Source organism: Grus americana, chromosome 2 (genome assembly GCF_028858705.1).
Source record: "Grus americana isolate bGruAme1 chromosome 2, bGruAme1.mat, whole genome shotgun sequence".
Lineage (NCBI taxonomy): Eukaryota > Metazoa > Chordata > Aves > Gruiformes > Gruidae > Grus > Grus americana.
In genome coordinates, this window is record NC_072853.1 from 146,376,205 (window position 1) to 146,391,219 (window position 15,015).

At 39.7% G+C, this 15,015-nt stretch overlaps 1 protein-coding gene across 3 annotated transcripts in view; it reads right to left on the minus strand.

The window, feature by feature from the left end:
* The window catches only part of CUBN (cubilin), a 145,756-nt gene that overhangs the window by 14,687 nt on the left and 116,054 nt on the right, over positions 1 to 15,015 (minus strand). For 2 of the 3 annotated variants that reach the window (XM_054817922.1, XM_054817923.1), the window contains exons 56-59: positions 13,499 to 13,648; positions 6,509 to 6,709; positions 4,095 to 4,224; positions 2,933 to 3,150 (exon numbers count right to left, since the gene is read on the minus strand). In XM_054817922.1, the coding sequence (XP_054673897.1) occupies positions 2,933 to 3,150; positions 4,095 to 4,224; positions 6,509 to 6,709; positions 13,499 to 13,648 (699 nt within the window). The remainder of the gene's footprint in view (positions 1 to 2,932; positions 3,151 to 4,094; positions 4,225 to 6,508; positions 6,710 to 13,498; positions 13,649 to 15,015) is intronic. The other variant, XM_054817924.1, reaches the window with a different exon arrangement.

Sequence of the window (15,015 nt, forward strand, 5' to 3'; positions counted from 1 at the left end):
GCTGTGGAAAGAAGGTATAATTCTCATTTTACAGACTGAAAACAAAGGCAGAGAAAAGGTCAGTGGTAACTAAGATAAGAGGAGTCTTTCTTCCCACAAATCTAACACTTGGAGCAGGCTGGGATCCTTCAGTTAGCCCAGTTCACCACTTCAGCCTGAGAGCATGTCCAGTGATTCCAAAAATGAGGCCAATAACTGTCCAAACTTAGCAGCAGAGACAGTGAAATTATAAACTCTCTAAACTGCACCAAGGGCCACATGTTCCCTTGCCTCAAATGCACCATATCACAGAGTTGGTTATGACAAAGAACGCTGCTTGGGAACTGTGCACTTAATGTGATGTTGCACAGCATACGGAGTAGCATGGTGAAAGAAAAGACATTTGACAAAAAAGGTGAGATAGTGCTGTACTACAATACACTATTTCATACTTTGTTAGTCTCCCTTTTCTGACTAGTGGGGGGACCTTAAATATTCTAGCGGGTGCAGGATCAGTGATGTAAACGAATTTTTTAGATTAAAACAGAGCATGTTTTTCTATAGAAATGTCAGGGTTTAACTCTTTGAATGCCTGGTTACTGTCAGTCTTGCTAGACTTCTGTGAGTTTCCTACTTCATCTTCTCCCTTCCCTGCCACCACAATGCTTATCAGATGGACTCCCTACTAGTAAAATACACAAAAGAGAAAGAATGGATAACCCTGGATTTTGGCAGTACCCCTGGGAGAAGCCTGATGAGGAAAGAAATTGGAAGAGCTTGTGAGGAAAGGAAATAGTTTAGTTTGCTACAAATGAGTGCAGTGTTTCTGCTTGCTTCTTTCCAATGCATAATCAGGGTCACTCACAACATTAAACAGAGAGCAATAATTACGTTATCCAGTTGTGCTTCCCTAGGGTCACTATAGAATAATGTGCGCATTGTCATTCAGCACAGAATGAGGCTTCTTGTTTCTCTATAGATACCATCTTCCTTATTCAAGAGATTTATCATTATTAATTGTCATCTGATTGCATTTGTACTCTTAGAAAACCACATGGGTTTTATTTTTTGACAGACATGAGGGAGCTTCTCTAAAGCATCATTTAGAATAACAGGCTTTTAGATCTCCATGGTTTTGTTCTCTTTCATTTGAAGCAGAATCTCAGACCTCATAGTACAAAGATGTGTCACAGATTTTCCTGGCTCTATTTTTTAGACAAGTCAAACTGGAAACGTTTATAGGACTGTGACTCATGTTTTCCTTTTATAATATACTTTTTTACATTTTGGCCATTCTGTATTAGCATGGGACTGTCAGGATCCTTTCTAACAGCTCTGTGGTTTAGTCCTGGTGGCTTGTTTCCCACAGAGGAGAAAGAAGACCTACCATTAAGCACCTCCCCACCATGGGCTTTGGGCTTTTCATCACACAACCTACATCTCGGCATGGCCAACTTGCAACTCCATTGCTCCTGAGTAACTCCTGCAATATCACAATCTCCCTTTCCTTGGGAGCCTGCAGAAATGTCCCTCCAAAAATTAGCCTAATAGATATCAAAGTTTATTCATAAAAGGCTTCTCCTCACTCTAGGAAATAATCAGGCTTGGTACTGACTTGAAGAGCTTGGCTTGTGTTCTGTTGTGTGCTTAAGCAGAATCTCTGGCAAGTTGCACAAATAAATCTAAAGTCAGTGGCTAAAAAAATTGACTATATGCCAACAGGAAGAGCAAGAGCTTGGGAAGTTCCTGATGATCTCACTCTGGAAACACGAATCCAGGCTGTGGGGGATTTCTGACAACTGATATCTAACAGTTAAAGACAGCAACACGTGAAGCAACATTATGTTACTGGAAATAACAGTCCACAAGAGTGGTCCTAAAAGATTCTTGTAGCAATTCCTTAGAGTGAAGCAAAGAAAGAGTTAATAATAATGATGACCATGAGATTCTGTGGGAATATTTTTCTTGGCAAAGCCTGTAGAACCAGTTATTTTCCTTATCTGTAAATACTTTCTCAGACGGTATCAAATGAGAAAGTCACTGGCTAGGGGTTGGGAGGAGATTCAATGACTCAGCAGAAGACTATGTTTGTTCTGCCACAAAGGCCTTTCATTCTGATCTGTCTGAGTGCCAGCTTTGTAAACTGGACAATTACCTCTTTCTAGATCACAAAAACATTGAGTTAATTACACAGGAAACTAGTAACGATGACATGAAATCAATTTACATGTAATAATCAGTTGTTTCTTATTATCCCTAAAAAATTCAGATGTTATAAGAAGGTAAAAAATTCCTTTTACACCTCGATCTTAAAAATAAGACTACTGGGCTTAAACCTTTTTTTAAGGTAATAATCAAGCTTTGCCCCTGACTGTTGTGTCCATCAAAACAGCTAACATCCAGTACCTTCTTGCTATGATCCCCATTTATGTTATTGCCAGCTAACCAGATTGATCCCCAAAATCAGTAGACATCAGCACAGTGGTGTCTGGGGGAGAACCCCAACCTTAACTGAACTTAACACTTTAGTTTTTAAAAAGGTGTGAGACGAACTGCAAGGAAATGGAAATTGAGGAAATAGATGGAAAGGAGGCATCTTTAGCACACCACCAACCTTTGACTACAGAAGAATGAGAGTTCTCAGGTACTGCTAGTTTCCCTCCAAATGAGAGGCCTTTGGGCGCTGCTAAGCCTTCAGTCACCCAAAAACTGTCTATGCCTTCAGAGAGGCAAGAAAAGGTTAGCAAAGAATAAAAGGAATCAGTTCAGAACCAAGGCTGGAATGCAGGGATACCATAAGCCTAGTATTTAGCTTAGTTCTGTCAATTTTTACAAAATCAGAAACATTCTTCTGCTTCCAGCACCCCTAGTGAGCGAGACCATAACTGCTCTTCACCAAAGGAAATTACTTACCAGCAGATTCTTGGGGTTATGAATCTGATAATGCTCTTACCTAAGGTCTCCCTGAAAGATGCTTTCCATCCCCGGTCTTCCCCAAAGAAGTCAGTGTTAAACACCAGGAACAAGTTATTACTGGAGCTCTTAATATTTGGAGGCAGTTCTGAGCCACAGAATTTCCCGAGGAGAGGAGCATGAGTGTCTGAGCCGTCATATACAGCCACATAATCTTTGTAGCAGGAGGGAGATATTTCAAGCTGGAAGCTGTTGAATCTGTAAAATACACTTGGAGCTTTAGGTATCACATTTTCATTTCTGTTCCTGTGCTATGTGTGTTTTTAGTGCTTGAGGAAAAAAGTGATAGCAATATCCAAGTGATAGCAATAGCCAAGGCCATACACAGACAGATACCACAAAACATTTCTCTTCAGGAACAAGTAAGCAGAACTATTAACTGCATGGCAAAACACTCCAGCCAACCAGCCTCAAAGAAATAGTGACCATCACCCACTGGGCCTCTTGGAAGGCAAGCTGTCAGCACACCTCGGCTTTCTGTGAAGAAGCAGATCTCCCCTGTGCAAACATACCCCCCTCTCTCACTTCTACAAATTGCTCAGCCTGCAATTGCCTTGGGCATGTGAAGGCCATTTAAAGTGCAGGCTCAGAGTGCAGCCCAGCTAGGTCTTCCACTTAGTTGCAAAATGTTCTCTTAATTCACAATCAGCATATATATGACAGAAGAATGTATCTTTCAATATCTCAGTGGCAAGATTTTGTGGCTGCCATATCCCTTTTTTAGGCAGGACAGCACACACTCAGAAGTATACTCTTTCTGGGTGGGTATTATTTATTGGTCTGTAAAGTGAGTACCAGACTTCTGAAATATTTTTTTTTCTTGTATCAACTCACAGGAGTCTTATAACTCCTCAAAGGCTGACAGAATTTAACTAAAATCATGAGCTGCATTTTTACAATTTCTTAGCCCCCTTGCTAACCAAAGTGGGAAGTTACAATTGTGGTCATGTTTTGCACATAAGTTAAAGATGTAAGGGGGCCTGAAGTTGATAAATGGGGCTTCAGTAGCCATTTCTCATTTTAGTTCAGCTTTCCCCTTGGAAAAGGAAAGATAGAGAGAAAATTGTCAATAATAGCTGTCTTTAATTGGAATCAGAGACCTCCCTGCCCCCTTGATGACAAGCTGAACTTGGGTTACATACTTGAGGGCCACTACTTTGCCATTTCCAACAGTGATGTAGTATGAGCAGTTCATGTTGTTGTGATAATCAAGAACTGAATGGGCCGGACTGCTGATAACACCAACAGAGCCATTGAAAATGCCACCACAAGCTGTAGGGGAAACAGACAAAAAAGAGCTATTACTGTCTGAACACCAGCTTGGTTCTAATTCTCATATTTCTTGCAGGAGCTCATGTTAGTCCTCTTTTAGCCATAAGGAAAGAAAGGCCCTTGATAAATTAGGAGCGGTCTTCACTGTCATGCCCAGGACTGGTTAAATGCAGAGATGCCTATCAAGTTGTGCTCTGCAGTGGAAGACCAGAGTCACGTATCAAAGCAACAGGTTGTTACAAGTCCACACCAAATGGCAATGGCTCCCCATTTTTACAGTGAAAGATTGAGCCTGATTTCAAGTGTGCTGCAGTAGGACCAGGGAGCAGCGGGATGGGGAGGGTGCCCTGTGCAGCAGGGTGTCAAGTGTATCTGGAGGAGCTCTGTACCTGTTCTAGCTTGCCAAGAGAAACCTGGCTGATATGTGGGCAAAGAAATTCCCTCATCCAAATCCTGGCCTCTGAAAGTTTGGCACTGACACAAAAGCAGCCACAATTGCATGCGTAGCCCTGCCCCTGACTTTTCTGCAGTAACTGTACACAGAGCCTCATCATCCCTCCGCCTCCTGTCAGGGCTGGGGTATTACTGTAGCATTTGTTCTGTGCAGAAAGACAGAGAGGAGTCCCCAGGTGTCACTAACCCCGGGGACTGTTCCCCACCTCACCTTGTGCTGGGACTCACCAGCAGTGGGGGGTGGCTGAGATGGAGGACTGCATACTTGCTCTCCAGCTGAGTGAACTAAAGGCACTGCTTGGCTTCTCAGGGTTTCACACCATGGATGCTGATGAGGCCAGGATGTGGCTAATATTTGTTCCCAGCTTCAGTGCTTGAGGGAACAAAAACTATTATAAAACCAACTCTAATCTCCATTGTTAGCTGCAGCCTTTATTTTATAATCTTAACTTGGCAAAAAATGTTTCCCTGCGTCCTGTTGATAAATAGCTTAAAGCCACACACAGCTTTTCAAGTTTTAAAGGACATGCCATTGCCCAAGCCACGACCTTAACAAAGGCAGTCCCATCCAGGGCTGCTGCTGTATACAGAGCCCCTAGCTCCTCAGCCGCTCAGGCTGGTGGCCTGGAGCACTGGCAGATAAAGGACAGGAGCCGGGAGGATAAAGAATCAGCATTATTCTACACTAGGAGGGGGAAGCCTTTTTCATTTTTTTTTTTTCAGCAAACAATACAACTAGAGAGAAGAGGAATGTTAATTGCTAGAATCTGCTTTGTATACAACAACAAGCTAATAAGGCTGCAGTCATGTTTCTCAAATGTCAGAAGTCACAAGTCAGATAGCAGCAACTGACTTGAGTGAGTTATGAAGGTCTTTTCCATGAGTAACTGCACACTGTCATTTCTCAGTGCCCTCTATCTTATCTGTATTAGGCCATTAATTTTATATAAAGAATTTAGCCTTATGCTTTTTGGTGTGGCTTTGAACATGAGGAATGCATTAAGGGAAATACCAAAGTTAAGAACTCACACTTTTCTCTGCAGTTAGAAAATGAAATAGCTTTCAAAAATCAAAGTACTGTCTCTACAAGTTAAACCTAGAATATATCAAAATTGGTTTTTAAAATGAAATTAATCTTTTGGGATATTTATATTTGTGCAGATGCCAATTCTAAATGCTAAAGTTGGAAACTTTTTTCTAATACATATTTCCTCTTTAAAATAAAAGAGATATCATGTGAATGACAAAGTTTTGGTGAAAATGTTTATTAAAAAATAAAAATATACCTAGATCCCAATTTTTATTTACATTAATACCTGGCACTACAAGAGGGTCATCAAATGGAGGCATATATCTGGGTCTATTTGAAGATCCTGTTCTAGTTCCCGTGTTGTATAGTGTAGTTTTAATATAACAGAATCAGACCATTCTCCTGTATGTGATAAAATCTTTTAAATGAACTCAGTTAAATAAACTGGTGATGTTTCTCCTTAAACAGTGTAAAAAAACAAAACCCCAAACCCCCCAAAACCAAACACCTGCCAAAATGGGTTGCATTTCTTTTCTACAGCAAAGAAAAAGTGTTTCAGATCCTGACTTGGTACCATGTCTTGAAATGGGAATCGTGAGATAACACATCCATCAGTGACAACATGCACCAAACAGTCCTGCGTCCTGGTCATGAGAGCTCTTTTGGGCAAGTGCAGAGGGAATATGAACCATCTACATCCATCTAATATATTCCCAACATGAGGTACAACATTTCCTACACTGAACCATTATCCAGCCGGAATGTTTCCCCCACCTAAAGCCCAGGACAGTGGCTACTCACCAATTGCTCTGTATCTTGCCTGGAATCCAAAGCCTGCAATGTGAGAGTCGGTGTAGAAGTTGAGCAGCATAGGTCCAAAGACGCTGACTGGGGCAGGGAGTTCATTACCACAGAGGGTGATGAGAGGATGTGGGGTAACCCTGGTCCCACTGTAGATGCTTACTCCATCATAAAGACAAATTCTGCTCAAGAGTGCTGGGGCTGCATGGACATATAATGCAGAAGTGTTAGCAGCTTATTTTCCATATGATTTACTGAGCTGCAAGTATATAGACCTCACACAGGATAAAAATTAAATTTTACGTTACATTCCGTTCCAGGATCTTGGTATCTCATTTGCTTGCTGAAGAAGCAAATGTCAATTTTTAACATGCAGAAAAACTGAGGTAGAATAAGGCAGAGAGACCTTGTATATAAGACATCAGACTGGTCTCACTGAACACATCCTATCGTATGGAAAAGGCTCCAGGCCCCTTGAGTTCTTGGGAGCTCATAGTTGAGTGAACACCATTTATGAGGAGATGAGAGGACCTTACGAAAGCATAGATCTCCTCTGCAGATCAAAGCAATGCACCTTCTGTTACAGGCAACCAACTACCTGGTATTTCTTTCCCTTAATGTAGAAGTCAGCACTCAGTGTGGGTAATTTTAAATCATTAAGAGTGAGAATTTGGGAAAATGAAAAAAATAGTCCATACACTGACATGTTTCAGAGCTGACTTCTTTCTCTCCCTCAGACTTTGGAGTAACAAAATCCAGATTCTTCAGCTTGACTCAGAAGACAAAAAAAATGTAAATTTAAACTTGCAGTTTGCCAGTGAAATGCTGTGACGGTGCCAGTCAGTGGAGATTTGGAGATGACTGAGCAATAGGAAAAGAAACGATTTTTAGGAGCAATCTGCTTTAGGGGGCAAATCGGTAGAGATATTAGGGTGACTGAAAAGCTGCCCATTCAGCAGCACTAAGAAACATAGAAATGGGGAATGTAGCATTCTACATTTTTTCCTCCCGTTGTTTTTCAGTTTCTCATTTGCAGTTAGCTTTCTGGAGAACTGAGGCATCCTCTCTGACTCCATACCCTACCTTCCTGACTTTCTAGCCACCTCACCATTTGCAGCCAGATTCGACTGAAATGAGAGATCTCAAATGACTTAAGTTCATCTAAGTTTCATGAAGGTCAGTGGCTGAGTTGGAGTGCCAGAGGAATGTCCCCAGAGAAGGGCAAGCCGTGCTTTCAGCACAAGGGCTGTGAGTTTGGGCAGAGATCTGCCGAGCACCCTGGGAGCTCAGAGCCAGCTGGGAGCCACAGGCATGGGGAGAAGTTAGTGGTACCCAGGGTGGTACCAGCAAGGGATGTATGGTGAGAACTAGAGTGGTTGGGTATCTTGTGGGAGCAAGAGGGAGCCACAAGGAAGCTGGATTAATGCTGTCAGTGAAAAACACAGTGCACCTCTACTGAAAACCAAGCTTGATTAGTTGTTAGGCTTATAGAACAATTTGGTGTTTTCTTTGTCTTTTTCTTCATCATTTACAAGCATAATGGAAGCTGGGGTGTCACATATTTATTGAGGTTAAGTTATCTTGCTTAGCAATCTGTTAGCAGCAATGGGACAGTTACTTAAACTGCAAAGGATTAATTAGGAATTTTCTAAATTTAACAGGAGAGACACTGAGCCTCGGATTGCAGAAGAGTGATTCCTGCAGATTGTCCAGTCAAAACAAGCTGCTTCCTAGTGTTGTAGGAAACAGGATGACTCGTATTGAACAGGATGACAAATAGGAATGGAGGGTAATTCTGTTTCACAAGAACAACAGAGTCTTCCCAGCAGGCAGGTATATTTTAGAACCTCTGGAGTTTTCATTTAAAAATTATTTCTCTCTAATGAAGACAATGTATCCTAATAAGTTTTAAAATTATGCCGTTAGGGAAATATGGTACAGGTCTGACTTTAATAAGAGTAACTAAGCGGAAAACAATCAGCTACATCAGATAACTGATTACACTGTTAATTATAAAATAATTAATAAAAATATTCTTCATGTCCTGCTCTATTATGAGAATACTTGATAATGTGATACAATTAAAAAACATAATCAATTTTAAAATACAAAGAAATAATAATAAAAAAACCCAGACAGAGACAAGGGCAATTTTAGAATGGAAAAGAATTGAGGAAGCAACTCAGATCCCTTTCTGGAAACACTTTGGAGAAAGGGATGAAGTGAAATGGACTTCTCAGCAAAGAAATTTCCACAGTACCTGTCACAAGTGGTTTTGAACTGCTGCACTGGAAAGAATAAGATGGTTGACATAGGATTGTGAGCAAAAGGCTTAATTTCTAGTTTTGAAACCTCATTGTTTGGGCCAATATCGTTTATGACCCATGAATCCTGGCAGGACTGATGATTGTTTGATCTCTGTCCTGTAACTCATCACTTGTTTACACTGTTCCTTAATTTCTCACCATACTAAAATACATTATTCTGTAAATAATCCCCAGCCTCAGATTCCTCTATGCTATCTCCTCATGTCATACTTCCAGCCTCTACACATACTCAGCACATCGTCAGCAATTCTTCTCTGTGGTTTATTTCCTCTAATTCTGTCATCTTTGATCTTTTCTAGACCAGTTTCTGTCCCTTGCACTACAATGGAACAGCTTTCATGAGTCTCCTGAGATCTTTTCTTAGCCAGATGTCAGACCCACATCCTCTTTCAGCTGACAGGCACTTTCCACATAGCTAGCACTGTTTTTCTTCATACAATTTCTCTCTGAGAGCTTTTGCTTATCCTTTTGGTATTACTGTATTCTCCCTTCAGATTCATCCCTGAGGATTCAATGAGCTATCTCCTCTCTTGTCTTTCTCTCTTTATCTCCACATTAGCTCTGTGTAATCTCATTTGCAAGGACATATGCAACTACTGTTTCTATGCTGATGACCCCATACATCTACTTCCCTCCTCCAGGCCTCTTTCTGTTCAGACTAAAATCTTATTTCTGTGTCTCAACAGAATCATTCAATAGGAGAGCTTTCCCCCTCCCTCAAGTCTTCCCATGCTGCTTCTTTCTTTGCATCCTCATTATTTTGTCTTCCCTCATTAGTCAATTATTTGGATCTCTCTAGGTTTTGACATCCAGGCTAGACATAAATATTGTCTGGTGATTCCAGTGATTATCTTTAAGATAAACTCAGTCATATCCTTCCACATACCTGTCACTCTCACCCAAAAAATAGTAATTTTTCCAATGTGGATACTGTACCATTCGTTCCTCTAGCCTTGACAGTATTTCTTCCAAATACCACTGGAGAGATCAATTATTTGGCCTGACGTTATGAACATAGCCCTCTTTCTTCGAATTGCTGCGTGTATTTGCTTTCAAGGCCTTTTGTTATCTATCGGCACTCTATTTATCATCTCTGTACCGCTCAGCATTGATACATTGATTCTTGCTTCCAAAGTTCACATGATAAGAGGTTCAGTTGTGCTTACATTACATTCTGAATATGCCTTTGGGTTGTCTCCTTTCCATTTAGCAGAAATTTCTGTCTCCTCTTATTATTCTCCATAAAATTATTTATTTGATATGATGCCTGCACAAAAACTTTGACTGAATTTGGGCCCCTAACTATCTTATCACTAACGACAATGTCCTCTTTCCATCGCTCTGTCTATAGCCATAGATTCTGATTCATTTTGTATTGAGGCAGAACCTGTTATTTTGTTTAAAGTTTGTAAAACTTAATGAGTGTTTGGTTCACACTTGTTGCTTCGGGTATAAACAGTAATACAATTAGTAATTATGAATGTAGGAAAAGTATTACACAGATATACACTCCTGTGCAATATATTAACCAGCTCCATAGCACAAGAGACTATTCTGAAAGCAAGGAATTACAAGTCTTTCATACATATATCTTTCAAAATAACCTATTGCAAAAATTGTCTATTTTCTGAATTGCCTAGTAACAACTGAGTTCAGACTTTATTACATGTTATATTCATACTGGAAGAGTATTGCAGCCATTTAATAACACACTACTCTAGCTGTCCTAGAGGTGTATTTTAGGGATGTTCATCTGAATAATGCTTATGAACAAAAGATGGATATGATTAATTATTTCTTAGATAGCAGGTCTACTAAGATAGATAGACAGATAAGGTTTTTTGACTAATTCGAATAAGTTAGATTTGTGTTGACCTTTGATCCAAGGAGGGAGGTGAGATGGCAGATGACATTTATCACTGTCACAGAAGTGGGGCTGAAAAAACAAAGTCACTTCCATTTGTCTGGTTCTTTATAATAACCAAACACAATAATGTAGGTGGTACTACAAGAAGCAGACAACAACCTATGCAGCTTCATGAAACAGGCAAATCAGAAGAGAGGTTCTGTAACTGTATTCAGTTTGGCACAGAAAGAGACATTCCTTGGGCTGCAAGGAAATTACAGAGACTAAGCCAAACTCCGTTCATATGCTTAATCTTGCCTATGTTTTGCTGCCCATGTCTTAAGTATCTTGTGTAAGCTATTGTCTATGGCTTCCTGTAATAGTTAATGGGTAATGATAGTGAGAGAGGCCTTCAGAAGGCAAGGCATTCCACCTGTACAACACATACACTTTTGAGTTTAAAGCACTATCTTTTTCACTTTACTATATGAGGAGATAAGTCTAGATGATAAATCAATTTATTTCCAGGGGCTCAAAGTCAGATAAAACCAATTTTTCTACCTACAAGGAAGCAGCCAATTTAGATTAAATTTCGATCACAAAATCAACAAATGCAGTTTCCTCCAGTTCTCTCTTGCTCTGTTACTTGCTATATTTAGTGTTTAATACATATTTAATATATAGTACATGCACGTCTTGTTCATTTGGTTCCAGATACTGACATTGTATCACTGCTGTGGGTTAACTGCCTCATTTGGAGTCGTTCTTTATAATCAGAACAGGCGTCTCATAATTGAAAACATAACTACTCTACAGCAGAGATCTGTGACTAACCCATGAAGTCATTCAATTTTGTACCGATGTGTCACCGCACTATAACCAATAACCTTCTGCCTTCTAATTTTCTGGAAAAGATATCTCAACCAGTTACGGTCAATGAGATATGTATGCCTTACAGGCATTATTTTAGATACTTCATTAGATATTTCATTACTAAACAACCATGAAAAAAAAATTGGATTTCTTTTGAGAGGTCAAATAGGTGGCAAATTATATTAATTGGACATCTAGCTGAATTTTAAAAACTCCATCTAGAACATCTGTAGTAGTATGGTGAAGATTTTAAAGGCCACACTCAGCAACAATCTAAGCAGGTGCAATACTTCCTTGTATATGGAATAGCTGGAAATGTTTTTAGCAGATGCTGCCAAACATTGTTCTGCCTTTGCAAAAGAACTAAGGGAGTTCATGCTGGAAACCCATAGGCACATGCGCTAAACATTTTCAGTGGGACAGCTGAATACGTTTTCACTTCTGCATGATAGGTTACAAGATGGTGGTTTCAATCTCCTTTCCAATTTAAACCCAGGCAATTTCTCTTTGCTACGGGGTTATATTTTAAGATCTTGTGAAAAATATTAAAAATCAACTACTGGAGAGTGTCTTACTTCCTGCTTTGTAACCAGATGTCCTTTAGCTCATATCCAGTTCTTTTCTTTCATGTGACTAGGGACTTGTAGTTTGTGTAGCCTAAGAAAGCCTATAACAATAAAGGAGCAAATTGCCCTGGAAGAAGTAAAATATTTTTAGTATTTATTTAGGTCTATGTTTATTATTATGTCTGTATCACTTACCTCTTTGCTTTAACCTTCTTAATAATAAAAGCTTGAGTTCATTTTTAAATTAACTGAATACATAGACAGAATACAGATCAGTAATACACTCATAAGGGTGTCAAAATTGGCATCATCTGATTCAGCCACGTCTACAGAATAATAATGTCTTCTACACAAAGAAATTATGTAATTTCTGTGGTTACTCTTCATTAAAAAAAAAAATTCTTAAAGTAGTGGTTTGTATTCGGAGATGAAAAAAATGTTTCAGATAAAATCATAGTCAAATCAAATCTTTGTCTCAGACCTAAATTAAGTTTGGACCAGAATACTTTTTGATTCAAAACGATTTGCAAACTTAAAAAGAAAATAAAGGAAGCCTATTTTTGACTTTATGATTTGGTCTGAAGAAAAATTCAAATTATGCACCCCTAGGTTAGTAACAAATTACTCAAAGATCTCTTTGTCTAGGTGACTTCAAGGACCATCAAATTAAGATGGCTTCAAAGTATGTGACGCCACCCAAGTAGTTTGACATACTGATTCCTCTCTGTTATCATGACATCTCTACCCATAAAAATTTGATCCTATCAAAGTTGGGACAGTTTTACCGTTCACATCAATAAGACCAGGATATTATACCTGCTATTTCTTGGCTAAATGCTGCGAAGTTTGAAAATCTCAAGTGACTTTCATTGCTGGGTATATACACAGAAACAACTTTTATAGTTTTCAGTTACTGTAGTCTTTCACCTAGTTTCACATTTATATGTTCGTATATCCTTGTATAACACCTGAGTATATTTATAGCCATTTTATCAGTTAGGGAAACAGAAGCACTGAAAAGCAAAACAGCTGGCCTAAGATCAAAAAGATTATAAGACTCAATGGCAAGAAAAAAAAAACCAGGAACAAACACCTAAATTGGCCACAGTCACTCTTATACTCCAACCACCTGGCAAATTCTCAACTTCATTGCTGCAAGATATTCAGCATTTGAGATCTATCTTCATTCTTCTGGAAGCCATCAGTGACACAAAACTGAACCTTGGAAACTATCTCTGTAAATGTTTGTCTGTAAATGATTTTCAGAATGGACCAGCAAATGAAACCATCAACCATTTTCCATAATAGAAGACTGGTATGTTTTCAAGTAAGAAGTTACACTTCGTAGTACATACTGAAATTATGAAGGAGCAGTTACCTTCCAAGTGGAAAGTCTCAAACTCTAGAATCACTAGTGACTGTGGTCCCTGATCTATGATATAACTGCAGTTCAAGTTGTCATCATACTGACTAGGGTAGTTAGGAGAGATGATACGACCTGCAGGGCTGGTGAAATTTACTCCACATCCTGCAAACATAAACAAATAAGACACAGTTATAATCCAGGTGATAACATCATTCTGTTTTTGCAGTGAGAAAACCTACAATGTACACAAGGACTTCATCTCTCCTTAAGAGGGTGGTCAAAAAAACCGGGGAGACTAGTATATATGATGGTGGCAAAAGCAGGTCTTACACACACACAGAGCAGTGTTTTTGGGAAACATAGGGCCTTCCTGGCTACAGCCTCACACAGTACCTTTGCATGTCTTGGGTAAGATGAGGCCATAGCCCCTCAGCCCACCGACCAGAAGGACACAGCGCTGCCGTTCTTAATGGGTTTGGAGCCTGCACATTTCAAACTCCCTTAGTACAGACAAATGTAGCTGAACTGGATGGGGGGTTATTGGGGCACATCAGCAGTTTAGCCGCATTTGAAAATGCCCATGTTAGCCCAAGTGGTATGATTTTTGCTTCATGCCTGACAGCCAGGAGGATGCAGTCTGCTGCAAGGTCATCTCCGGGGTGCTTCGCTATATGCAGAGGCAGGAGAGGTTTGCCACCCAGAACATCTTAAGCACACAGAACTGTTCATTTGCATGGAGCTCCTTCTGATCCCAATGACTTGGGCCTTGGGGTTTCTCTTTATTTTAAGCTACAGGCTTAAAAGCGTGCAGTGCACAGTAAAATGCTGGTATAAGATTAGGAAAGGGCATATGAAGCCTGTGATTATCTCCACTAAGAGGTTGTTAGTTGTTACTGGCAACATTAGTGCAGAGATAAAAACAAAAGCCGTTTCAGTTCAGAATTCTGTATACTTCAATAGTGTCTTCTTCTAAGCACTTAATTTCTCACTGTTTTAATCTGAATCCAGTGAAGGGAAAGTGGTTTCCTTTGGCAGCATTCTACTAAAAAACCAAACAACCGACAGCAATCAAGCACTATGTCCTACCCCTCTGGTGGGTTTGACCATCACAAAGCACATGTGATGGCAAAAGAAATGGAGAGGCCCACCCAGAAATGCCACTTGAGCTACATGAAATACAAATACAACAAAGCAAAACAAAGGCCAGAGCAGGTGGTGAGAAGTCATTTCTTCTCCTGAGAGCAGTTTATGTGAAGAACATGAGCTATGCCATATATAGGAGAAATTACCACAGTTTCAGCATGTGCCTTGAAAAGAAGAACAGAGATAAAAATTTTAAAGGAAAAGCAGATCCTTCTTCCTTTTTAAGAAAATTATAGCTTTAGCTTCCAAGCTGTTTAACTAAAGAGAAACAAGTTCTTAACGTTTAAAGCCTCTTAATTTCTTTTCAGCACACTGAAAAGGCAAAGGTGGCTAAGAATAACCACAAAGTTATAGCTGCATGGAAGATCTTTGGCAAGCCCAACACT